We start from the raw sequence: 26,960 nt of genomic DNA, 5'->3' as shown, positions 1-26,960 counted from the left end.
GGAAGAGCTGTGAATTTGTTATTTTTCTCTCTCTCTATTTCTCTTTCTCTCCCTCCTTTGTTGCTCAGTATGGAGTATGTGTGGGAACAGTTTCGGTGGTCTGTGGGAGGAAGCTGTGAAAAGGATTCCTGCAATGTACGTGAAAAAGGTCAGGTGGCGTGCACGCCAGCTCTGACTGTGAAATCCCATCTGCATGAGAAGAAAGTGAAACCGAGCCGGGAGTGGAGCCTATAGGCTTTAAAGTCTGCGCTTGTGTGCCGAGAGATGTAAGGAAGCCGGCTAGAAATAGAAGCGGAGCGTTTTGTCGTTGGGTGTGATTGTGGTGCGTTTGCCGTTGCTTTCAAATGGTTTCCCGCTGAGTGTATGCATCAGCGTTGCTGTGATGTTGGCTGGCACAGTGTGTTTGGTACGCTACTCTGATTACAGTAAGAAGCATCACTGTGTCGACAGTCATTCAGTGACGGACGCGTTTACTGACACCGTTTGCTTTTCATACTTCATCAGTGTCCAGAAACTTCTAATTATCTTGAGTTATATCATTACGCCAGGAAGTTCCCTCGGTTTGAAAATATAGAAATGTACCAACCAGAATTTCCTGGCCAGTGTCATTTTCTGTTTTCATTTATTTATTTATTTATTTATTTTTAGGTCTGAGCTGCCAATTCTAAATTTGATGGATGCATTTTTTAATTAAGCACTACAAGACATAATTGAGCAACATCTGCTACATTTTCTGTGATAGATTGTAGTTGTGAATTAAACAGGAAATAAAGAAATTACAAGTTTCTTCCAATGTATCCATCAAAGCACATCACTAACTTTTATGTGATTTTTTTGCTCAATTTAAAAAAAACAAACAAAAAAAAACGTCCATTAGGGAACTTGATAGGACTGGGCAATGTATTGATTTGATCAGTTAATCAGAGTTTCTGTTTTTGATGATTTATTTCTTAGATCGTTTTTTCCACCAATGCACTCCTTGGATTTCTATAGTTCAGAGTGGCAGCAGTCTGACCAAGAACTACCATCTTGTTTTACAGCTTCTATTTATTTGGACTTTCAGTTCATTCGGTCAAGTGTTTTTTGTTTTGTTTTTTTTCTTAAGTAAAAACGGTGATTAAAATCAGATTTGGTATTTAAAAAAAAGTACAAAATGTTATTTTTAAACCACATCTCCCAGCCCTAGTACCTGCTGTTGTTTGGTGTGTCTATGCCAAACAGAAAATTGTGGGAATTCATAGTTTTGACACACTGATTTGTTGATTACCAGTCAGAGTAAGTTCTTTTTATTGGTCCTGATTTTAGGTCTAAAAATATTATCAGGATTTTACAATCCATTCTTCTTTAAAATCTCTATGTCTACTTTTAGTATCTCCACTAGCACAACTGCTTCCTCAGTCCCTCAAACCAATATCACAGCATATTTCTGTACACTTTGCACAAATCCTTTTTGTTTCTTTTCTGTTGGCTTTTTGTTATCGTTTTGTTTTTTGCCTCCTGATTTTATGCAAAGCTTAAAGACGGCTTTTGTCGCCTTCATTCATTGTGTGTGAAAAGGTGGTCTGTAAAAATAAAGACCGACTGATTGGTTGATGAGACCAAGCTTTGAGGCAACAAATTCTGCCGACGGATCTGGCGCAAAGCAAAGGTTTAACATGTGGAATAGCAGCTCTTGCCCACTGCTATGCATAGAGGAGGACCTGTGATGCTGGGGGCCACTTCTCTTGTCAAGGGAACAAGGACTCTTTGAAATGGCAGGCAGATATGGGTGTGCTATTTTCATAGTGTTCATGGCTACTGTGAGATAAATAGTTGCGATAATAAATATTCATCCTCCGTTAGTAATAAAGGCTAATTGATGATCTTCACAACTATCCCACTGCTTACAACACGATCAGGTTTTTTACTTTTGCTGTTTCAACTTCAGCATGGATACGGTTTGTTGCTATGTGTACAGCCATTGCAATAAGTACCACAAAATATTACCATCAGTATAGTTAAATTGTGATTTGTCAGAAAGAGGTTTTTAGTGGAATCGGAGCCGGGGCGGCCCTGAGGTGTCGCCCTCCTCGGGGGTCCGTTAGGCCCGAATCAGCCGGCTGGACTCCACTCGGATGTCTGCAGGAAAAGGGAGATGGAGGGAGGAACCTGCAGAGGTGTGGAGTGAGGAGGAACACGGGGAGAGGTGGAACGGTTTCCTGATGGGAAGTGACAGACTGGAGGAAGGGAATGAATCACAGGAGGCTGCTTGAGCGTTGTTGCTGTGAAACATCCACTTAAGCCTAATGGTTTCCTATTTAATTTTATTTTAATCAAGCCTTATTTATTGATATTTGTTGCTGGCTATCTGATTAAGCATTTCTTCTGGTGAGTGCGATGGTGGGAGGCTGATGGCTGCCACGAAGACCGGCATGATGCTGCACAGGACTTTGAAATAAACTGGAGTCTCCAGTATTTATATGTTTCCGGCACATATTTTACAGTTGTTGGTTTTTTTTTGGTAGTTAAAATGAATAAAATCATCTAAAACTTGCAAAATATGTTGTTTATATTGTTAAATATTTATTGCATCAGTTACTGGGTACAGTATTATGATTCCTGGCCATTTTATTACTTTCAGGAATGAACAGTCAAAAGTTCAAAACACAAGATGCATTAAAAAAAGACAACTTTGTAATAGAACGGTTTGTAAAACCAACAAATGAAGCAGAACCATTGCATATTGTTCTGGGTACACTGCTACAAACAGAACAAAAAAACATTCTTTTTTATTTTTTACACTTTTTAGTAGTATTCAAATTGTGATATGTGACAAGAATAGCCTAAGTAAATGCAGCAATAAAACAACAGCGACAAAACAGAGAAGCAACCTGTTAAACTCTTATTTCACTTTTTTGGAAAGCTGACTTTAATTTCACTAGTCACACCCAGGTCTGAATACTCCCAAATCTGTATAATCAATAACCCACCTAACAACATGAAGTAGGCTAAATGATCTCAAAAGCAACGCATAATACCAAATAAAATTCAAGAACAGACAAGAGACAAAGTACTTGACTTTTATAGTAAGAAACGCTATCCACAAATAAAGAAAACATGGAACGGTGATAAACCTTCCCAAGAGTGGCCCATCTACCAAAACTACGGCAAGATTGCCATGACAACAATGAGATTGCTAAGTACCCAGAAAACATCTAAAGCAATGCTGAACACATATTTGCCCCAATTAAGTTTGAAAGCAAAAATCACTGCTAGAAAAAAACTACACAAATCTCAATGTCAGATTTACTAAACAACGCCTTGATGACCCTCTAGAAATTTAGAAACATATTTTGTGGAATGTTTTGGAGAAAATGTTGATTTTTAAAAAAAATTTTCTGCACATCTGGTTTAAAGTTCACACAGGATTCCAGTGAAAGCTCATCATGCTCAGAATAAAACATGGTGGCGGCAGCATGATGGTCTGTGGCTACAAAACAATAGTCAGTCCGCACCTCAGCTGTGTGCTTAAACCGGCCGCTTTGTGTGCTAACAAATGAATTCATTGTTGGGGGAAACGTGTTTTGTATTGGGTCAGGATATCTTTTATATTGAAATTTGTCTTAATTTGAAACAGCTTACAGAAAAGCTCATCAGAACGAAATTACGGTTCTCCTCTGTCGAACTGTAATCAATAATCCCCGTAGTTTTGTTTTAAAGCATCAGGCAGACGGTTGTTGAGTTTAAAGCCAACCTGATTTCCACCTCGTTGGGTCTGTTTCTCGCTCCACATCTTTATTACATTACTGTGATGAGTTTAGTGTCCGCAGCTCCTAGCAGCTCCTAGCAGCCTCTGGCTTCGGTCGTGGAATCGTTTCCTCACGTCACGTTCGAACTCGTAATCCAGCAAGTCGCCACTTTCAACTTCTAAAGTGGATATCTTACTTTTCCATCAAGGAGGCGGTTTTAAAGCTGCTCTCCGCACCGCTTTTACCCCAACCCCCGTCCCCTTATCAGGCTTGTCTGGGAGGTCGCTCAGATCAGAGCTCGGGAGTCTGACTCGGCCCGCTGCTGCCAGAAAGCGAGGATTATCAAAGGCATTATCAAAGCATTGTCTGTGTAAACTCCGCTTCATCTCCTGCTTCCGTTTATTGGCTGACTCCTTGTTGAACAAACGTGCGTCGAGCCTCCGTCTTAAAGTATCCTGGCGCTCATGTAAATCACTCCTCTAAAGACCGTCTCGCACAGGTCGGAACAGCTTTAGCATAATGTGATTAAATGTAGTGAACATAAAACCATCTGAATGAATGATAGTAAATAGTAAATCATTTTGTATTGGTTGTCTTCTATTTTTATGTCCTACATGTATAGCTCTCCTTTTGTTTTGAATGTCATGAACATTTGCTTACTTTTGAAAGATATTTATGTTGAATGACCACTTTGTTGTGTTGTTGGACTGTTTTCACTGCTCTAACACTGTATAAAAATTAGGATGTTTTCACGCCTGACAGTCTGGTAGACTCGGTTCTAAATTTGTGACAATTTCAGCTGGTGTAGTTCGCTTTCAAACTGCTCTGTGTCAAACGATTCAAAGTCTTTGAGAAACCCGTTTACCCTCGGCCCGTGGTGGCGCCTCACCAAGAGCCACTGAAGGAAACGACATGAAAAACCTCCGAACAAGACACCGAGCGCAACTTCCTTCTTCACAAAATGACAACAAAAGTGGAGCAGCGTCAGATTTGAGCAGTTGTAGGATTTCTCTTTAGTCTTTGGTAAAAGACTCCGAGACGTTTCTCCCGCTAGCGCTGGACCCGCACAATTGTTTGGGTTGGATTTAACCAGAACGCCCTGCGACATAGTCCACTTCTAGCTTTTGGAGCAGTGTCCGGTCAGCATCCACTTGCACATTCAAACTGTGCCAGGTCACTTCAGTCGAACCGAGACCCAGGTTTTTAGGCGGATCCGCATCACGGTTCGCCAAACTAACCGGACTTTCTAATCAAAAGGGCCAGATTACAATTAAAGCAGGCTGAACTGGACTGGTGTGAATGCCCCAATTAACCAGTCGACCAGTAACTTCACTTGAGGATTATGGTTTAATGTTCATTTAGCAATAATTGCTATTTATGCAATAATAATTCAGGTCATTTTGAACATCATTTCCTAAAAAGCTCCCAATACCATGCTAAGTATCGGTTGCTCCTTTATCCAAAACCATTTGGATCTGCATATCTGGCTGCAAAGGTTTTGACGTCGACTTTTCCTTCTCACAGCAAGGTCAAAAGCTGTTTGGAGCGATGACAAAAAGAGGGAGAATATTTGTGGCGAAGCGTGGCTCAGGCCCTACAAGCAATATCACTTATTTTGATTGTGTGCTGCCTGAGCAGTTGCTGGAATATCAATGCGAGGTGTTCCCCACCCTCCTCTCCTCCGTTCTCTGTGTCACCTGTAAGTACTTCTAAATCACGGTTCTTGGTACGAGGCCAAACCCGGCAAGCAGGAGGAGCGTCCTGCAGTAACTTGTGAGAGGAGGAAGTGTGCCAGGTGGTGCTGGCAGCCCGCATCCACTTCTCCTTCTCGGAGGAGCTGCTCAGATGCCATCTCATGTCTGGAAATGTGTTTCGAGGTTTAAACCTGCGGGCCATCGTGATTCCACGCCGTTTGCCTCCGGTTATGTGCTTTGCATCAATGCATTTCAGTCAGGGAGGCGTTTGTCAGGTGAAAGAATGTGAACGTTGTCTTTGCAAAGTCTTTCAGGTGCTGATTCATGTCCGAGTCCCATCGTTTTTTTTATGACGGATTTGTTTCAGTGTGAGAAAGACCATAGCAGCATTATATATATACAGTATATATAATGCTTGTCTCTATTCTTTGTCCTGCTGCTCACCTTGACAGGTTGACAGGCTTGGACGTTTTTCTATTCTTGATTGAAAATGGGAAAAGTGATTAATAAACAAAACTCAAACATAAAGCAATGAATAATCAAAAGGTAAAAATAAATAAGTAAAAATAGACATATCGCATCTAGATTGAAGTTTTAAAATCCACTGGTGTAAGAATTATGCATGCATCAAATAATAAGCCTTCACAGCGCTTTCACTGCTCGGGAATAATTATAAAACTGTAAGGAGTCTTTACTGGGAATAAGTCATATGGAGGTGGAAGTTGTTATTTTTTCAAAATAAAATACTTCAAAAGCTGCAGTTAAAATGAGAAACTTGACGGACCGGCCAAGTCGACATGAGCTGCACGAGAAGTAGAGAAAAGCCCAAGAAGCAGATTAAGCTTCACATCACTGTGTGAGTTGTTGTTATGCAGGATTTAGCTAATGTACATCATCACTTAGAATGGCAAACATTGCAAAACAGCAGCCTTTATGTGTATTTCCTGAAATTTGCAATTCTCAGATTTTCAAAAAGGCTGCCAACATTTTTACACCAGGATGTTGAAAAACAGACAGAAATGGAAATCTCAAAAGGCTTAAAAAAAAAAAAGGCATTCCCCTCTGGCTGGCATTATCATGGTTTGCTAATGCCATTTACTGATACAGAGATACATTTTCAGTCCAAAGTTTACAAAGACTGAGATTACTACGCCTTGAGTCACCTTGGTAAATCCCCGATGATGATGATGTCATGGTTTTGTAAGCTTCTGACAGGTTGAAGCACACAGACATTTTAACATGAGTTAAATGAGGACATGTTTTAAGACAATACCTCAACCACACTGCTTCTTCATGTGACAAGATATCAGGAGGAGAACTGTGGCCCTCTGTGGAGATGGATCATACATCTCCTTAAGGTTAAATATTCATCTGCTCAAACAATACAAGCATGAACAGCATGGGAACCTCCAACCCCTCATACCGTTCAGAAACCTCTGTTGTAAATAAAGTGACTTCACTGTGCCGCTACAATTACGACTAAGTGTCCTTCCTCTGGGAGCTGCACAGGGTTTATTCTTCCTGTTGCACCCTCTTATCCTGCAGCAAGAAGTAAAATGAAAAAAAAAAAAAATATATATATATATAATTTTAGATTCAGTTTTCTTTTTTTCTACATCTCTGAGTTTAATACTAATTAAATGAGTTGACCCTTATCTCCTCTAGAGTAATAACACGTTCTAAGAATGTCATAAATGATTCATTAATCATAGGTCCTTTTGAATTATGCATATTTCTTCCAGCTGTTGGGAACCCGACGGCATGAAATCGTCTCATTGAAGCGAACCCTTTTCAGCGATATCTGTACAATGAGAAGAAAACCATCTTTCTGGCTCAGCTGTAACACTCTACTGTTGATAATTCAGCGACTTCCGCTTCCTCCTTTGCCAAATCAGCACAATCGATAACTTTCGAATCGTTTTGAGGCGGGCTGCATTTGTCGAAACTCCTAACAGTCTAGCGGTAATCTTTGGAGCCTTATTCATGCGTTTAGCCCTAAAATGGCAAAGATTTGACCTCAACCACAACCGGCCTCTTACATGAACCGTCTACTCTTTATACACGGAGGGATTACAGATGAACTGTGCAACGCAGAAATATAGAGGAGCATTTTGGACGAGCACTTGATATGTAGTTTAAAGTCTGAACGCTGCACAAATGTGACTAAAGTTGTGAGTCCATGGGGGAAAGGTACTGGACCTGATTTTTAAATAAAAAAAAAAACATCCTTGAGAAAGAGCAGCACAGTTGAGGTGAAATTGTTGAACACATCACCACTTTGTGCAGTTGAAGCACTTTGACGCCCTCTCAACGCTCTCACACCATGTCCACTTTAGCGCTGATCAGAGCCGACCACTGTCGTCTGGCACAGGGACAGCTTGTGCTAATGTGGCCAGACGTTTCCTCTGATAAGGCCCGAGCGCGTCTGACAGCCGCGAAGTGGATTATGAAAGCCCATCTCGGCAAACGCGTTCGCTGCGTGTTCATTTGGATGAGTCACACTCGCTTTCAGTAGTCCAAGTTTTTTTTTTTTTTTTTTTTTTTTATGGTTGATTTGTTGGAAGTGATTGTTGTTTTACGGGGGGGAGGGGAGAAGCCACCCACTTAACATATTTTGTGAGCAATGAGTGTTGAGCAGGCCATCGGATAGACCTGTATGTGGTTGTGTGAACAAAGCAGTGAGTCAGAAATCTGTGACGTCCAAAGAGATGAGGTGGTTCTTCCTCTTTTTTTTTTTGTTGCTTTTTTAAAATCTAATTTTGTGCCAAATTGTTTTTAAACTGAGTCGTGTAGTGACCAGTGTTGCATGCGCCGCGTGGCCGAGGTCATTCGATGGAGAACAACGTGACCTTTTTTCTCCAAGTCTCTCCTCGTGCGAGTAGGCCCATCCGTCAGGTTCCAGCTGAGCAGACGGCGGAGTCTGTTGCCGCGGTGCGACGCCTGGCATGAATAATGGTGCCGTTGCCGTGGAATACATCACCGTGTAACGGCGTGGGGAGTAAAAGTTGGATGCGTCACTTTTTCCATGCTAAATGGAGGGATTAGTGTTGCTGTTGGCAATGTGAGGTCAGGTGGCCGTGTTTAAGTATTCACCAGACTTCATCAGGCGAGATTCAGTTAATTGGAAAGCTTTGGAATCTGAATTTATCACATTCAAATAAAACATTTTTTAACCAAATAGTGATATTTGACAGTAATAAAATCATCTATTAAAGTATTAAAGAACATTAGATAAATATTAATTATTATTTTTGCTGTGGACCTGTGTCAGCACTGCTGTAGCTAATATCAGCTCTAATGTCTGTGTTGAGGCACATTTTGCATGACTGGCAATAAACCTTGAGGTACATTAACACAAACTGAGAGAGGTCTGTCTCAGTCTGATTTTCAAGGTTCAAATGTCTGCTTTTAGCGACGCTGTGATTTTGTTTTGGTCTCTCTGTTGTAAAGGAGTTTGTGAAAATATCTCCACATTAGCTAAGTGGCTCAGAGGTTTAAAATTGCTCGTTCTTTGGTCGCCTGCATCAAGAATTGGTCACATCCTCCTTCTGTTTCTCCATTTTTAAAAAAATCTTCATTTAAAATAAAATTTAAAAAGATTTCTCCATATAAATCCTAATTTTACATGTTTATGTGGCTTCGTCGACTCGGGTGTGTTTGTTTTCAACTATATCGTTTTAAATCGTTTTTAAACTCGGATTAGTTCTGCTTTTCGTGCTCGTCTCTCCCAACAATCTAGCTGCGTGTGTTTGAGTTATTTGAAACATTTTCAAAAGGACTTTCATGCTTTTATTCAATCTGCTCTCCGGTAATACTTGGCTTCACTGTTGAACCGATGCCTGGATGAAATATTTAGCTGTTGCTCAGGAATAAGAGCCCTTCTGTGCGAGTTGGCAGTAAATGATTATTAATACAGAAGGTAAACAGGTGAAGTGACTGTTTTCAACAGGGACGGTCCCTCTAAAACCCCTCCGTCCTCATCGGCTCTGTGTTTTCCGGTTGCCGTTGGATGTGTTTGCTTGAAAAATTAACAGAGCTGGATTTCGCTTTCCTGGCGAAATTGCGTCTCCTGCTAACAAGAAATCTTATTCACTGGAGACCTGTCAGCTCTCTCTGCTTATGCTGCCATGTTATGTGACGCCAAAGCTGCAGATTTAGTGTGAAGCAAATGGTGCCTGAGTTGTGCCTCTTTATTTTATTTATTTTTTTGTTCCTTTTTTGTCCCAACAACTCGACTGCACTGACGAGGTTTCCCCTGGACACGACGCAGCCGAAGTGAAAGGGAAGCAGCTTTGTGTCAAAATTCAACGTAACGCTGCTCGCCTTTGCTCATGCCCTCAGCTGCAGGTCGACCACAAGTGAGTGAAAAACGCCCAAAGTCCTCAGCCGAGGGACGGCCACAACATTAAGGTTGTCTCAGCGCCTGCTGCAGTGCGGAAGCTGGCAGGTGGACAGGCCTCTAACTTAATTTTCTGAAGTTTTTTTCTTTCTTACCCACTCTGTCTTTTTTGCGAAACGCCAGTAAGTGCAAACGCTGCACAAGCATGCAGAAACTGGCCAGCTCCCCTCGCCTTGCCAGGCTGTAGGAAAGCTGGAGGGGCTGAGGAAGAGGAGGACGGTTGCAGTGGGAGTCGGTTTGCTTTTCTTGACCACTTTGTCTTTCTTGCAGGCGAAACTGTAAGTTGGGCAATTTCTCTTTTTTTTTTCTTTCTTTTTTTTACTGCAGCGTTTACTTTTCAAGAAGTTGCTACCCCCACCACCGCACTCCTTGCTTTTTTTTCTTGTCAGCTGATAAGCTCCTCTCATCAGATGCTTTCCACCTTCTCCTCTCCTCCTTTTTTTCTTTCTTGTTTTCTGGCCTTATTCCATCTCTGATTCTCCCCACTCCCCCCTCCTCCACCGTTCCTCTCTTCTTCTCCCCCCCCCCCCCCCCCCCCCCCGCCCCTCCCCCCCCCTCTTTCTCCCTCATCTGCCGACACTTTTGTTCATCCATCACTTTTGCAGGCAAAGAGATCAGGATGCTTCAGGGAACCCAAGTCACTATTCATGACCACAGCCCTTTATGAAGAGGTGCATCCTGGGAAAATAAAAGCAATGAATCAGGACGTGGAAAGAGCTTCGCCGGTTGAGTTTTTGTCTTTCCTTTTTGAAAGAGGAGCTGAAGAACAGAGATATTAAGATCCAATACTGCTAAAACGGCTTAATCCCAGCCTATCTCGCTCATTACGATGTTCTCTGATCTCCGCATGTTACCTAACGAGCAGATAAGTCTCTCACTGATCTCTGGGACTTTGATGTGCAGGTATGCAGCACTTTTTCTTTCTTTTTTTTTTTACACGGGAGAGAGAGATTTCACTTCTAAAGCCTCTGCTTTACATGCATTTCAATAAAATAAAAATCTCCTTTTATCATATTCAGGTAATATCACAACTTTTTTTTTTTTTTTTTTGACAGTTTGAGGCATTTGTTTTCAAAACAACTTCTCTCTCTTTCATCGCTAATGGCCAGCTTGGGTTTATTGTTTGTGAGGGATCCTTTTTCCAGAGATGAAAGTCTTTTAAAGATTTGCCCCAGGGAGTTATGTGAAAACATCAAACTGGCTTTAATTATTTTATGTCTCCCATACTCAAGAATGTATTAGCATATTTACCATGAATTTGCTATTTATATGAGGAAAATTATGAAGGTCGATGATAATAATTCATGGAGTTTTTTTTGTTTGTTTTTCTTTTTTCTACAGCAACATTTTTGACTCATTTTAGTTCAGGGTTGCAGCGGCTGGATCCTTTCCAGCTGAGTTTGAGGTTGAACCCTTTGGATATGTCATCCTTCCGTGGCATGTTTGTCAGATTGCATTGTGTTTTTAGTTTTTTGACACATTTCTTTGGATGTTCTTCTACGTCGGACTCGGTGTATCAGATTTAAATTGATTTGTTCCTTTAAGTTTGCTTTAAATATTTGTTTCAGTGTTCAACATGGGTACTGTGGCAAAATGCTTGTTATTGAAGACACTGGCGATCACATAATTGGGAAGTTACAAATAAAAATCTGCTTGATTCTACCTCCCCTTTCTCTCATAAACCTTAATAAAATCCAGTAGATCCTATAATCCTGGGAAGGTTTCTAGTAATTAGAATAAATAGAGTCCCTCTTTTGTGTACTTTAATCTCACTATAAATCGAGTTGTTCAAGGCGTTAGAAGTTGGGTTTTTTTATTGTTTTTTTAAGGAGAATATCGGTAAACAAACTGCATCATGACTTGTCATGTTTTTCACGGTTTTCCCAGACTCTTTCAGGAGACAAAGTAAAAGTTTAACAGATTTTATTGAATACAGTGGAGTCTTGGAATGTCGTAGGAGGCAGGAAACGGCAACGCTATGAGGTAGAGGGACAGAGATGATCCAGGGAGACAAACCCTAATGACGGTTGAACGGTCGACGGCTTTCGGTGGATGAAGGCGATGAACGCCAGGAAAGAATGAGAGAGTCGGGAGAGTCGTTGGCTGGCGTGGTACAGGGGATGTTGGGAGCTGACATGGAAGCAGGACATGTCGGATCAGTGGTTGCATGATGACGATAAGAGGTCGTGAATGGTTGACCCAGGAACTATTGCAGGGAGATTATGAGTGAGGAACCCTAGGAGGAACTCTGGAGGTAATGACGGAGGAAACCTTGAAGGATGAACACAAAGAAGGAATTAGCGAAAGGCTAAAGCACATGAGGGAAAACACAAGGAGTCAATAGGGGGGCAGCAGGTACAACAGAGGTTAACACTCAGGCACCAGGCCCTCTTATCCTTTGGTTGATGGTGTTTAATGACGATAAAAGGTAAATGGCCTGTACTTGAATACTGGTTTATCAAGTCTAAGGACTCCAAAGCGCTTTACGCTACATTCAGTCATTTACCCATTCACGCACACATTCATACGCCGATGATGGCGAGCTACATTGTAGCCACTGCTACCCTGGAGAAGACTGACAGAAGTGAGTCTAACATACAATCAGAATGGTGCATAGCGGGTGTTCAAACTGGCAACCCAAATCATTGTTAACAAGATTTGAAAAAGGATGTTTTCAGATGGCTTTCTATCTAGACTGAAGAATGGATGTACAAAGCAGGTAGAGATGCTCCTTGAAAGACTCGAGGCTTTAATTTCAGTCCAAGGTTGTTTTATAAAGGAGGCAGAGTAAAAAAGGCAGAGAACTTAAATACCATATTTAATTTCCCTTCCCATTGACAATAATGTGGTAGTTTATTGTTAGTCTTTACAGAAGCACTGTAAACATGCTTCTTGGGGAGTTTGTGACATGTAAAAGTTCCTTTGTTGAAAGTTAACTATTCTTGATGTGCAATAGAAAAGAAAGCAAAAAACGTTTGGGTCAAATTATGTTATATGAACCCTAGAGTGGATACCTGCAGTGAGTCGTAGATTATTGCCAGTGTGGATTAGAAACTTCTCAACAGTGTATTGATAAAGCACAGTGAAGAGCATTAATGTTTTAATGTTGGCGCCTACAGGGAACATTTCGGAGGGGAAACCGGTGCTTGAGAGCATGTATTTAACCGAATACCAAGTTCAGAAAAACATTTATAGCACAACATAGTTTTCGGGTGATGAAAGGAAGACTAAAACCAATGTAGTGCTAGGACTTCGTCTTGTTGTTTTCATTACCCCTTAAAGACTTCTCAGACATATGACTGAGCGTTTTGCGAACCCTCCCCTTCCAGTTCAGGGGAAACCACAGCAGAATGTTTTAATACGATCAACGGGAGCCCCTGGGAAGCGGTAGAGGTTTGTCAATTATAGGGATTTATGATAGAGCTTGATCCAAGCGCAGCGGCAGCGGCGCAACCCAGAGCAATGAATACAAGGTGATGTTTTTCACTGACACAGATCTCTCAACTCTGTCCAAAAGCTGAGCGTTGTATGTGAGAGAGCCGGGACGGGGTCCAGTGAGTGACAGAGTGGAAAATGTGAGGAATGGCTCAGTTTCACTGCTTTGGTCAGGATCCAGAAGAGACTGGAGGGGTGTTTGGGCCGGTGGGGGAAGCTGGCGTCAGCAGCAGATGATGAGTACAGGAGGAAGACTCTGCTGGTGCTGTTCTCAGGGAAAGTAATAGTACAGTGGTTCACATGTGGACACACGCACCCACCCCATCCTGCTCACTCTTCTCTCTGCGGAGACACTTTCGTGACAACGACATCTTGCCTCTCTGTGACGACACCATTTCAACCTGGTGCATTTTGCCATATCTGGAATTACCTGTAGCTACTGATCGAGTCACAGATGGCTTCTATTAGGAGTGGGTTTTTTTTTTTATTATTGTTTCTCAGATGACCACAGCACAAATGCACTGAAAGCGTGACACAACTTCAGTGGCATATTTATGTAGTATATTCATTAAGATAATAGAAATAGCACCTTTTTTTGTTGTTTTGTTTTGTTCTTTTACCTCGTTTTGAAATTATAAAAAAATTTATATTCTTTTTTTTTAAATGTTTTTTGTCTGGGTAAGTGCACAAGAATAAAAGGTGATTGTAAATCTGATGGTATTTCCAGAATGTATTCACCTCTATTCATCCATCCACTTACAGTTGTATTTTCTTCAGATTCTGTCCATTAAACCTGTAGAAACTTCTAGCAAAAAAAAAACAGAGACATTTTATTATTTTGGTTGTTAGATGAAGTTGTAAAAAAAAAAAAAGGGGGGGGGGGGGGTAACAAAAATTTAATTGTGAAGCCTGGAAATTACATTCTTCAAAAGTCTCATTTTGTCTTCATTTTGACCTGAAAAATGAGGAAGATCCTTGAGGAGGGAGGGTAAAAAGAGAGCATTAGAGTTCTGCTTTGAGAGTAAATTATCCCCTCCGGCTGTGCTGCATATTTTCGTTCAGAATGAGCAGTAATTGTACATCCGTTGTAAAAGCATTCAATATTGCTATCTATAAAGTATCATTTTCCCAATCTATTTACTTCCCCTGCAGGATACCTCTAAGGGCAGTCAAGGATGTTGCAATTTAATGATGCATGTCCTTCCCTTTTAAAGAGTAATTCTCTCCCACTCGCAGGCAAAAACAAAGCTATTAGGGATGAGGACTGGAATGGCTTCTTTTTTTTTTCTGCTCCGGCTAAGATGTGAAAGGCCAATTGAGCCCACCTTGAATCCGCCCGGTGCTGTGTGACAGTGGGTCGAGAGTCCCGCGGCGAGATTCGATTGTAACAATACATCATGCAGCTATCTTTCACCCGGAGGAGACTGTGCTGGGGATGGGGGGGTTGGGGGGGGGAACAGCTGGAGGACATCGTGGGAGTGAGGGAGATAAGTGAGGCAGGAAAGATGGCCGCCGAAGGCACAGAAGGTCAGACAGGAAGTGGCCACTCTTGCTCGGTATCCTGTTAGGATGAGCGGGAAGGGTCACAGGGAGAACATCAGCAGCTCAGGCCAGACATTTTGGTGAGGCAGGGGGAAGTGGAGTGTTTACACAGCAGTAAATTACAGGACATAATAGGTGGCAGAAGTTTCAGAATGAATGTTTGGACAAAACTTTTCCACATATGGCTCTGGGACTGCTGTGTTGTGGCTTCTGGTCTCCAGTCCTAACAATCCTCCATCAGCAGTTTACACAGATTCTACAGCAGAACGCAAACATGATAGCACAAATGTTTCTGCCTCACTAGGTCTCACCTCTCAGTTTTGGAGTTATGGCAGCTGGTTATATTTGGTACCAGCATCCCTTTGTCTTTGTGTGCAAATCCAAACCTCAACTCTTAAGATTTTTGCAAGACTGCTAAAATTATTATGGGGTACCGTTCTTTTACGTGCAGTACTATTCAGGATTTTTTTCCCCCCCTCACATAACTAACAGAAACATCTGCGTAGCAAAATTAAATGAATTTATACAAAGTCATTATAGCGGACAGTAGCTATGTTTACTTGCACAAAATTACTTTATGGGACTGAAAGGTATTCAGACCGGGAGAGAGAAAAATAATTGTTCATATGAGAACAAAAATCCTTATCTGATCTTTACATGCGTTGGCAGCAGGTTTTATTCGGAATAGACGCACTGACATGCGCAAAGTTGGAAAATTACTGAACATAAAAACAGACAACCACAGTAGTGTGTTCGTTCTGTGTTTTCAAAGCGTCCGTCTCCGCTCGAGGTTCGGTTGAGACGTTAATACACACCCTAATTAAGTTTGCTCTATAGCTTCTATTCACTGACGGTGTAAATACGTCACGTTAGCATAGGACACACATGTGGGGTTAGGTCAGTTTCCCTCAGTCAGAATGAAGACAGAACAAGGCTTTATGCATTATCATCATTTCATTTGGATGACAACTTTAAATGTCAAAATTCTCAGATTGAGGCATTTTTATTCCCGATTACTTATGTCCTATTGTTCCTATAACTCATCTATTTTGACCACTGGCATTAAACCTGAAACCTTTTAATACTTTTACTTCATAATTACTGTGTCATAGGTAAACAGAGGACGTACTAAATTAATATTGACACTAGTTATTTCATATGACAATGGTTTCTTTTAAATGTAGCATTGTTTTACGTCTTGTCTCTGCTCAAACATTGAAAATAAATAACAAACCATGTTTAGAACTGCTCACCTTGGCATTTCCTAGTCCTCAATCCCATGTACACCCAGAAAGCCCTCTGTAAAATGTTACGGGTGGAAGTGCTGATGTAGTAAGTTGCTGATTACAGTACCAGAAGCAGAAACCAGTTTACTTGTGTACTTGACTGAATGTCAAAATGACTGACGCCTCTGTAGATGGGCTGAGATTGGTCTCAGTCCAGCCTCCCTCAGCATCATTTTTTTGGTTTATGATGTGGTAGATCAGTGTTGCACAAATTTCATATCATAAAGCTGATTATCTTCTTGTTTGCCTATATGTTATTTCTTTCTGTAGCTCTATATACCAAAGGATGCGTGACTATAGGTCAAACATATGATAATTTTGCAATGTAAAGCCCTTAAAGCTTTTAGTGCACTTAACAGAACAGTTTTCATACCTGGTTGAGCGACTGGTGATTAGATTTAGCCATTAGGATTTTCTGTGTTCAAATAAATAAAGCTATTTACATTAAGTGGAAAAAAAATAAAACATTAATTTGAGTACAGGAGTAAAAAACAAAGATATGGTTGCTATCCTTAAGCTTTCGGTACAATACTTCACTAAGGACCAGGTAACTTTTGACATGATGGTAATCACATGATGGGTTCCCCAAGGTTCCATCTTGGGGCGCCTCCTATTTTATATTTACATTCTCCTGCTAGCTCAGATTATACCATTTCAATATGACCAGGTGACTGTGAACCCATAAGTCTTGAGTAGATGTGTAGGACAAATCGATGTGTGGTAGTGCCATAACTATCTTCGGCTGAATAAAAACGAAACTCGAGTTGACACACAGCTTCAGTTATTACAGCTAGAAACTACTGATCGGGTCTAAAATCTGGAAGTAGTGATACATGCAGACCTCAACATTCAGAAACACATAAAGACAATTACAAAGACAGCCTTCTACCACCTGAAGAACATTTTCAGGATCAATGGTCTAATGTGCCAACAAGATCTTCAGAAACTCATCCATGTGTTTATCTCTAGTCAAATTAATTACTACAGCAGTGTCTGCACAGGTCTGCCTTAAAAAATCAAGCAGCTGCAGCTGATCTAGAATGCTGCTGCTCTCACTAACACTAAAAAGATGGAGCACATCAGTGCAGCGCTGGAACACTGAGTTCTCTCCTTATGTTCTTTAAATCGAGGTTTAAAACACAGTTTTTAACCTTGATAAAAACCCCGTTTTTATTACTTTTAGTCTATAGTTAAATTTTTCCCTTTCTGTATCACTGCAATCTACTCGTTTCATCATGTAAAGCACTTTGAATGATCTTGTTTCTGAATAGTGCTATGGAAATAACCTCGCCATGCATTCGTCCTCTATCAGCAATTCACTCCAACACATTGCGTTCATAAGAAGCTTACAATGTACAAGTCCTGCCAGATGTGCAATGTGTACGCAACTTTATTTATTTCTTTAAATAAAGATACTGCACCATGGGGGATATTTTCTAAACCAACTTCATTTCGTTTCACATATTTTTGCTTCTACTAGACTGCTGAGCTTTGTAAAGCCAAACTTCTTTCCATCGTCATTTGTCAAAGTCACTGTAAGACCTTTTGTGTAATTTGTACAATTAATATCAATCATTATTTGGCAGTTTTGAAACACAAAGAGAGCAGCTCTCTCACGTTTTTTTTTTTCTTCTCTGACCAATGGTGTAACAGTGGTGGGAGGATTTTTAGCGAGAAGCTGCACACAGGCTGTCAGACAGAAGGAAACTGGATGTCCTAGAGCGATGAACGGTGTAGAAATAATTGATAAAAATGATGAGTCTGTAAATGGAAATCCCTTTTACATTATAACCCTTTTTTTCTTACCTCATTGTTTTATTAGTCATCAGGTCGTCGACTCAGCAGGACGGTGTCTTCAGCTTTTCAATAATGCGACTAAACAAGCCGCTCTTCCAGAAATTTCTGAGATGTGTACAGCTTTTTAATCATAAACTTCCCGTTAGGAGTTTACGTTCACCCATCGTTGGCTTTGATGTCTTGGCTTTTAATTGGAGCGACCAAATGTTTTCTGGAGAAACGCGTAGTCGCCAGATGAGACAAAAATTGGGCAGCTTAGCTGTAAGACGAGGCTTTCAAGTTCGGGAACACTGAACCAGCAGTAAAGGATGGTAGTGGTGTTTTGCCGAGGGCCTATTTTTGCTGCACTGGTTCATTGTACAGAGCGGATGAGCTACATCCACATTTTGCTTTATTTCATCTCAAACCAGCAGCCGGGTTGCAGAAACCTGGACGCAAGTTGGCTTTCCGTCCGAGTTCTGATCGCAGACACACATCAGAACTGATGCTGGATAAAGCAGACATTAGAACAGCGTTGTTCCAGTGTGTTACTTTAAGCTCCCTGAATGACCTCTACCCTTTGGGGAAAAAAGTTATTCTAAACAGCTTGTCAGAGACAGAAAGCAAAATTAGTTCCACCAGTTTGGCCATTAACAGTGCTCAAATATCCAGCCAGTTTCTAGGTGTGTATAGATTAAAGGCAAACCTTCAAAATTCAAACCTGTGGTCCAATTACAGCTTTTAAAAAAATAAAATATGTCATTATAACCCCTGAATAAATATATCAACAAAAGTAAAACTATTTGCTTTTCTTTTTAAGACTAGACAGTAACTGTTGCACATTACAGACATTAACCACATAATATTTTCACGTCTGTGTTATGCATTTCTGTCAGATCAGTTTAAGCTAATAAACAGTCTTCAAAATGAAATGCTGTTCATCCCTCCTTAACCATGTGGATAAATTAAGGCCTGGGGATAAGCAACTGCGCGTGTGACATTATTTATGAAATTTGCACAATGCTTATTTAGTTGTTGATTTTTACATCAGTTTAAATCATACTTGCATGTTGCACATCTGTTAACAAAACAAAAAAATGCCACAGTGAGGAACTGGAACATCACAGAGCCTTTCTCTTCTACAGAGAGCAGAACATGACTTTCAAAAACCACGTGGAAGAGGTTTCATTTTGAAACTTATTAAACGATGTTGTGTATTTTGGCTTTCTTCTGAGAAAAAGGAGGTACACCTGCGAGCGACGATCACGCATTGGTGCAGATTTGTGCACGGACGGCTGGGTGAAGATGTGAGAGACGCACGCAGCTGGCTGACTAGTCATCTGTGAGCACACGGCTCAGACTGAAATTAGCCACCAAACCGAGTCCTTTAGCAGCAGACTGCAGGACACAATCAAGGTCAGAGTCGCCATTTCTGCTGATGCAGTTTATTCCCTTGCTTTGGCGCCAAACTGCCGAATGAGGGGGTTACCGCTGCCCAGCGGCCCTGCTCAACCCATGTCAATCCCACGCCTATTTATTCTCCACACACACTCCCATTCCTCCGTCATTGCCGCGACTCTCCCTTGTCACAGGACTGTGCATTTAGCCGTTAAATTAGCTGGGGGAGGAAGAGGGGCGACGCTTTCTGCAGAAGCGCCTGCATACCTTTGTTGATGTGTGGCGTGGAGATGGATAGGCTGAGGTGTCATGATTTCCCATGGGGCTACGGTAATTGTGTTATAATGGAGGAGGGAGCTGAGTGCCCATCGGCGGTGGTACATGGGCATAAAGTCCCCTTCCACGATGTCGTCATACAGAAGAGTGGCAAACTTACCGAGTAAGGGATTGTGGGTATGACGTGTGTCTGTGTTTTATTTATTTTTTTCTTTTCAAAGGCCAAGTTTACACTTTTATGTGAAGTGGCAGCTTTATGAGGGTGAAGAATTTATCAGTTTGTACATCAGCATTTGTTCTTCCCTCAGGGCAACAGAGCAACGCTCATTTCCATCAGCACGTCATGTCCTCTCAACACCGCATATCGTATTTGATGTGCCTGAGACTTGAAAACATTTGGTCTGGAGGAAATGTCTGTACTGGCTATAGGTCAGTGTGGGTTTCCTACAGCGTAATAATCCTGAATAAAAATACCCTGGCTTCATTTTCTATTGACACAAAATGTTGAAATAAGCCCAAAAACAACATTACTTTTATCTGAAACGAGAGCAAAAATGTGATCTTCTCGCTGGTAAAATATGTAAACATATTTATTATTTCAGGTATAAAAAAGTAATCTGTACACTTAATGACTATTTGCAATTTGTCACATATATATTTATATATATATAGTGATAGTCATACATCTTTAAAATTCAATATACCTTAGTGATATTGATTGGTGGTGCTCTTTTAGTTTTCGTGACCAAAAATATTTTCAGTATAATGTTGATTCATGACTCATTACTGAATTTTTCTTTTAAAAATGCATGAAATAAAAACTTAGTGGCAGCCTTTCATGCAGCTGGGTAGCAGTGGGCAGGAAAGAAACAAAAAAAGTCAGCAAATATTTTTCCCACCAGTAGGGGGCCTGACGATGCTTTAGTCTTAATGCAATACAAGGAATGAGTTTGAGACAAGCCTCGCGATAAAACTAAAGTTGCAAATCCTCTCATTTACCAAAGTGTTTACCATTCAAGTCAAGAAGTCATTTTCACATTGTACTTTTCTCCGCTTCCTCTCAGGCACCATGAGGCCCGTGCAGAGGAACTTCTACGAGCCGTCATCGGCCCCAGGGAAAGGCGTGGTGTGGGAGTGGGAAAACGACAACGGCTCGTGGACGCCGTACGACATGGAGATCTGCGTGACCATCCAGAATGCCTACGAGAAGCAGCACCCGTGGCTGGACTTGACCTCTCTGGGCTTCTGCTACCTCATCGACTTCAACAGCATGTCCCAGACCAACCGGCAGAGTCAGCGCAAGCGCCGCCTTCGGAGACGCATGGACCTGGCGTACCCGCTCATCATGGGCTCCATTCCCAAGTCCCAGTCGTGGCCCGTGGGCGCCAGCTCTGGCCAGCCCTGCTCGTGCCAGCAGTGCATCCTGGTGAACAGTACAAGAGCTGCCTCCAACGCCATCCTGGCCTCGCAGCGGCGTAAGCTCTACGGAGGGACGGCTGGCAACTCGGGCGCCGCGGGAGGCCTCGGCGGCGTGCGGCAGAGCAACACCTTCGCTGGAACCTCCCTGTGGTCCCCGACGTCCGGCTCCTCCGGTGCCAACCACAATAACATAAGCGTGGGAGGTGGGCAGTCGAAAGCCGAACAGGTGCAGTCGCCGCTGCCTTCTGCCAACTTTCCCTGCTCCCCGGTGATGCCATCGCTTTCATCCTCCCACGGTCACCACGCGCTCACCATCAACGGACAGAACAATCTGAACCGGCCAGGCACCCAGCGGATTTCCATGGGGACCACCAGAGGAGCCATCCCACCCGGGTAATGGTGTCTATTTTTTCTTTGGTCCTTGAGATTCTCTGAAGTCCGCCGCAGCCTCCATGTGTTCCTGCCTCAGCATAAAGCTCAGATTCAACTTAGACATTGATTGAATATTTTAAAAAAACAAAAACAAACGTCATGTTTGCCTCACAAAGCTTTACGCTGAACGTGTCGGATTTTCTGTACTTGTTTATTTTTTTTCACTCTCTCCCCACTTCTTACTCCGCTGATTTATGACTGCTCTCTTTTAACATGCTGATCAATGGATCTGCAGAGGAATCATAAAAAAAAATCTTCAGCTTAGTTTTGTGTGCCAGAGTCCTCCCTTTCCTTCCCTGTGTGTATGTGTGTGGGTGTGTGTGTGTCTGCTCCATAATGAGCTTATGTTGGCCCCAGTAGGCGTGAAATACTGCAGCTCTTCTGGATCATTCTGCTTTGAACTAATTTGTTGCTATCAGGGTGCGCTGGGGTTGTTGAGTCGCTTGGAAGCTAAGGAGTCTGACGGGGCGAGTCGGTGGGGGTGGGATGTGTTTTTAACAGCGTCTTTGTTCGAGTGCGCTTCGTTTCTGACTCTTGTGTACGTGGAGTGACTGATGGGCAAAGTGCGAAGAGGGCACTGGTGTAGCTTTGGACGCCTGTTTGCCATGAAGGCAGAGCTCCAGCGGGGAAGAATGAATAATGGATCAAGGGAAAATCAGAGCGCCAGCATGGTGCTGACCTCAGTGCAGTTCAGAGAAAAGGAACTAAGAAAAGGAAGTTTGTTCACGTTCAAAGCAGTCCTTGTCCCTGATCCTGTTTTTTTTTTCTCCCCCCGTTACAATAAACCTAAGCATAGGAACAAAGTAGAAACTCATTCGAATTTGTTGCACGATAGAAAAGATACGCTAGCGTCGGCCATGTTGCGAGCAGCAGCCTGGCCTTGAAAACCAACACCGTGCTTGGAACCTGGGTTTTTAGAACAGACGCTCAAGTTTGAATTGTGTTTCTTAAAATCATTTCTGCTTATTTATTTTAGTACTTTGATCATAATATACAAAATCTGGTGATCATTGAGATATAAAAAAACGGCAATAAAGAAGAACTATCTGTAGAAGACAATGGATTTAAAATGTGGGTGAGCTGATCTCGACGTCACAGAGTGTATTTTTTTTCATTTGCTTTATCTTTGCAAAGTAAAGTTTCTGAGGTTTACCTGTTTTGTGTAAAATTTTTATTATGTGGTGGATGTGAGACACCTTAACAAATGGTAATAGTATTGTTAATATTACATCTAAAAAATAACCTTAAATAGTACTATTAATAAGACATAAGGGGAAAATAGGAGATAGAGAGTTGTCATGGATATTCTGTGTGAAGGTTTTTCCTTAGTTTGGGGATCACAGGCATTGTAAGTAGTTTATTGCCTGAACAATTATGCAAGATGTAAAATTACACCAAGATGTTTAGAGTTGGTCCAGGCTCCAGTCTCAGTCCATGCCCTATGAATTTTACTCAACATCACAAATGGGCTTTACGTTCCACTGCTCTCAAGCCTTCAGGTGTCCCTGGAAAATCGAGTGGAAGGAAAAAGCAACATAAGCTTGAATACAGTAATTTATCAGTTTCCCCTTTTTCGTAGAAAAGGTCAGGAACCTTTTGGAGATGTGTCAACTTAGCAATGTTGTGTAGGTCTCATCATAACATTTCTGCTTTTTTTTTTTTTTTACTGGTTCTGAAAAACTGCATTTTGGGGTTCTTTGTCTTATAATTCTTATTGGTTGCGAAATGATGCTCACAGTGTGGTGGCGACACGGACACTCGCTTGTGTCCGTGATATGAAACCCTCTCACTGCTCTAGTTTGATTTATTTTTTTTATTTTTTTTCATTCTTTGTGCTTCTGGGGAGAAACGCACTAAAGTGCTTGCTAGAATAACATCCTGTCACTACTGTGGACTGAAACGCTTTTGCTTTCTGCAGCCCGACTCGGGTCACTAAAACGCCCCCCGGGGGGTCATCCCGTTCAGGGACATCTCTTCTGGAAATTCAGGACTCAATCAAAGCTCAGCCATGCAGAGTTGTAGGTAAAAACGGGACTTTCTCACCTCGAGGCACAGAAACACTGAGACCCACAGCGGTATAGAGGAAAACAGATTACGGGGGGGGGCGGTAAGAGGGGGTGTGGGGGATGGCGGTGGTGTTGAGCGCAAGGCGGAGCAGATCGGTTCCCAGGCGAGTGGCTCGACGTACAGGATGAGTGTGGTTAACATGCGCACAGCAGGACATGAGAGCTTGCAATCTCACGCAGGCACAGCCTGAAACACAAACTCCCAGCGCACGTTCCCACAAGTGTGTGCTGCACACAGATAACAGAGGAACCCACGCAGAGTGTAAAACATCAGACTTTTTTTCTTTTTTTCACACACCCACGCCCTAATTTAACTGTTGTTGGGTGCAGAAAAGGTATTTGGCACACGGCGGTTTGTTTTGATCAGCTGAATTTGCGTGCAGAAAACCGTGCTGCTTCTGATCGCAGGTCAATTCTCCAGATCGATTCAAAAAGCTACAAGAATCTCGCGTGTTGTTTATGTAGTCTTGTTGTAAGATCGCCCGGTGTCATAAATGTTGGCATGACATGTTCATTGTTTGATGGCGACAGCTGCTGTTGATATATGGATCTCTATCCAGCGTGTCATAAAACAACTGGCCTTAAGCTGTAAAAAGGGTGGAGGTTGGCTGTTGTGAGCGTCGAGCGCAGAAAAACATTAGAGGTGGCACCATCTGCTGGTGTGTGTCAACACATCGGCGTATGTGAAAACTGGAACTGCCCACGTCCCACCACCTGCATGCTATGGCGGCGGACGCATCTGTCGGCACTGGAGCCGGAGCTCCTTCTTTCGGTTTTGATTTCTTTCACATTTATCCGATCTAAATCCGAGTCCCAAGGAATGACAGTGCAGCCATCAGCAGATGCATGAATATGCAAAGACGTTGCACAAACTTTAATTTTCAGTGAATATCATTTCAAATTTGTGATACCAGCAAATGGGGGGCGGGAGGGGAAAGCTGACACAGGCTCATAAAGAAAACTGGATACCTAAGACGGCTTAGATGCACTGATGAAGCTTTTACTGCCTGATGCCAATTTGCTCAGAGGGATGGAGAAATCTTGGTTCACTCTTTTTTTGCGTGGAAAACCTGTTTGAAGTCATCCCACGGCATCTTAATTACATTTAAGTCTGGAATTTGCCTGGGCAGAGGTCAGAGGTGAACTTGCCGTTGTGCTTTGGATCATTGTCCTGCTCCATAACTTGATGCTACCGTGCCGAAGGTCATAAAGTGATGGTCGGACGTTCTCCTTCAGGACACTGACCAGAATTCATGGTACCGTTATTTCCGTAATGTTATCCGGGACTTGAAGCAACAGGGTGGGCACAGATCACCACGCTACCACCGCCACGTTTGACTCCGTTGTCTTTCTGTGAGGCGGTGTTAGTTTTACAGCAGACGTAACGGGACGCGACATTTCCAAAAAAGTTAATCTTTTGTCCTGTCAGCCCACAAAATACAATTATTAATTATTTATCCTGGTCTGTTTGGTCTTTAATCTGTTTCTCACGTCGACATTTCTTTGACGATGTGAAAAACGAAGGTGTTACAGAAAAAGGCAAAAACCGAAGAAAACTCTCACTGAGCAAATAGTTATTCAAAAGTGGACTTAACAAAGCAATGATTTGTTTGTGTGTAACACGTTGTGGTTTAACAGACAAGCTAGTTCACACGGTCTTGAGTGTTTGGTTGGTTGTTGTTGTTTTTTTCACTCAGAGGAAACCACTTCCTCTTTTGTTTAGCAGAGTTAGTGTCTGTGTTGCTAAATTACCTCCTGATGAGTAAAAAACAAAATGTAAAACCAAAAAAAAGGAGAAAAAAAACCCAACAGCTGAGTTTTCTGCTGAAAGGGATGAAAAAAAAAATGTAACCACATGTTTGCTGTTTTCATGAGGCCCCTGAGGTAGGAATGCTAATGTGGGAGCCGATCGGAGGGCCCGCGAAGACGAGGAGCAAACAGACCATTAGTCTCCATCGAGCTGCTCCGTCGCTTTGTTCAGACCCTCCCCACCAGGACGAAAATTAATATTATAGCAAATAAATAAATCATGAGAGATTATGTGGGCCAAACTGATGCAAGTTTGAAATTTGCTGGTGTCAGTGTTGCTCCTCTCTACTCTGCTCCAACTCCGCCGCTGCAGGGAGAAGCGGCTTTGTGTCCACCTGCTGCTGCCTGCGTCAACGCAGTAATTTAATAAGTACTCATACGTTTTTATCCACGTTTTTTGTAATGCATGATGAGCAGATGAAGTGGATTATAGTTCTTTATCAGCGTTTCTTTTTAAACTGGGCTTAATGCCGTGGGTCTAATGAAGAATGACATTCGATTAGGCCCTAAAAGAAAGCTGAATATTCCCTGAGGAGTGAAAGAATGGCACCGAGAGGAGGAGAAGAAGCCAACCCATATGCCCCGACCTGCCAGAGGCCGTGATTAATGTGGCATTACAGCATCAGCAATGAAGCTGCGGACTCTTTTAACAGTTCAACGTGTTTCTTCTGACTTAAAAGCCCCAGAGCAAGAACACCTTAAAAACACGGTCCTGCGTAAGATTTTTCTTTTTGTGAAAACAGGAAAGCAGAGACAGAAAAACTGCGAGGTGAACGCGAGTCGAGAGGAAAAGCAAAAGTTGTTCTCACAGCGTATTAAGAAACGCGGTGGTGACAAAGGTTTTGTGCGGTTTGCTCAACGTCCTCGGCGAAACTGAAGTGCCACAACAGCAGAATCGCAGAGGAAACGCTGAAGCTCGGCGCCTGTTCACGCTGATGTTGTGCTGCGATATGTTACGTCTGAGCGCAGACCCACGTTTGATCATGAGGTGTGGGAATTTTTAAAAATATTTTTTTTATCTTTAACTGATTAGAATCAGTTTTAAATTGTAACTCTGAAGACAATTCAGAGTTACAATTGGCTCCAAAAACGAGCCTTGATTTAGTTTTGAGATTTCAAAAGCCAAAAAACAAAAAAAATCTGAATCTGTTCAGATCAACGCTTTATGTTTAGCTTTCCCTCCGTTTTTATGCCAAGTGTTGGAAATAAATGTGGGTTTATGTATTTAAGAAGAAGGGATACATAAAACATGAGCACAGGATGTTGCAAATTTCTGAACACTTTGTGAGAGAAGTTTTGGATTTCCCCGGCAGAACGAACCTCACGCTGCACTGAGGAGGTCTGCCCAGATTTAACTGAGGCATTCAACTTTTAAGGGCAAATTCTCAAAGAACAACGAGATTTACAGCATACAGATCACCTGAAATATTACAAACTTCCTTAAAGTAGGTCAGGATTTTGACACAGGAGAATTAAAAGGTATCACAGATGATAAAGTTCAGCCTGATAATTTGCTAAATTATTTCTCTAGTTGAATAGATTCTCTTAACTGTGTTGAAAATCCCGTTGGACTACAGAGAATTAAAATATATCCACTCTGTAAATACAACCTGCCCTTATTTTGGGTAAAAACAGTATAATAATATATTCCAAAAACTTCCCCACACAACAGTCCATACCTTTAGAGAGTCCTGCATAAT

General features: G+C 42.0%; 1 protein-coding gene across 3 annotated transcripts in view; it reads left to right on the top strand.

The window, feature by feature from the left end:
- dtx1 (deltex 1, E3 ubiquitin ligase) overlaps positions 1–26,960 on the top strand; it is a 69,329-nt gene that overhangs the window by 25,101 nt on the left and 17,268 nt on the right. For all 3 annotated transcript variants that reach the window (XM_032577631.1, XM_032577630.1, XM_032577629.1), the window contains exon 3: positions 20,599–21,346. In XM_032577631.1, coding sequence (XP_032433522.1) covers positions 20,599–21,346 — 748 coding nt within the window. The remainder of the gene's footprint in view (positions 1–20,598; positions 21,347–26,960) is intronic.

This window comes from Xiphophorus hellerii, chromosome 12, assembly GCF_003331165.1.
Source record: "Xiphophorus hellerii strain 12219 chromosome 12, Xiphophorus_hellerii-4.1, whole genome shotgun sequence".
Lineage (NCBI taxonomy): Eukaryota > Metazoa > Chordata > Actinopteri > Cyprinodontiformes > Poeciliidae > Xiphophorus > Xiphophorus hellerii.
The sequence above is the reverse complement of the archived record's forward strand: the minus strand, read 5'-3'. Positions and strand labels throughout refer to the sequence as shown.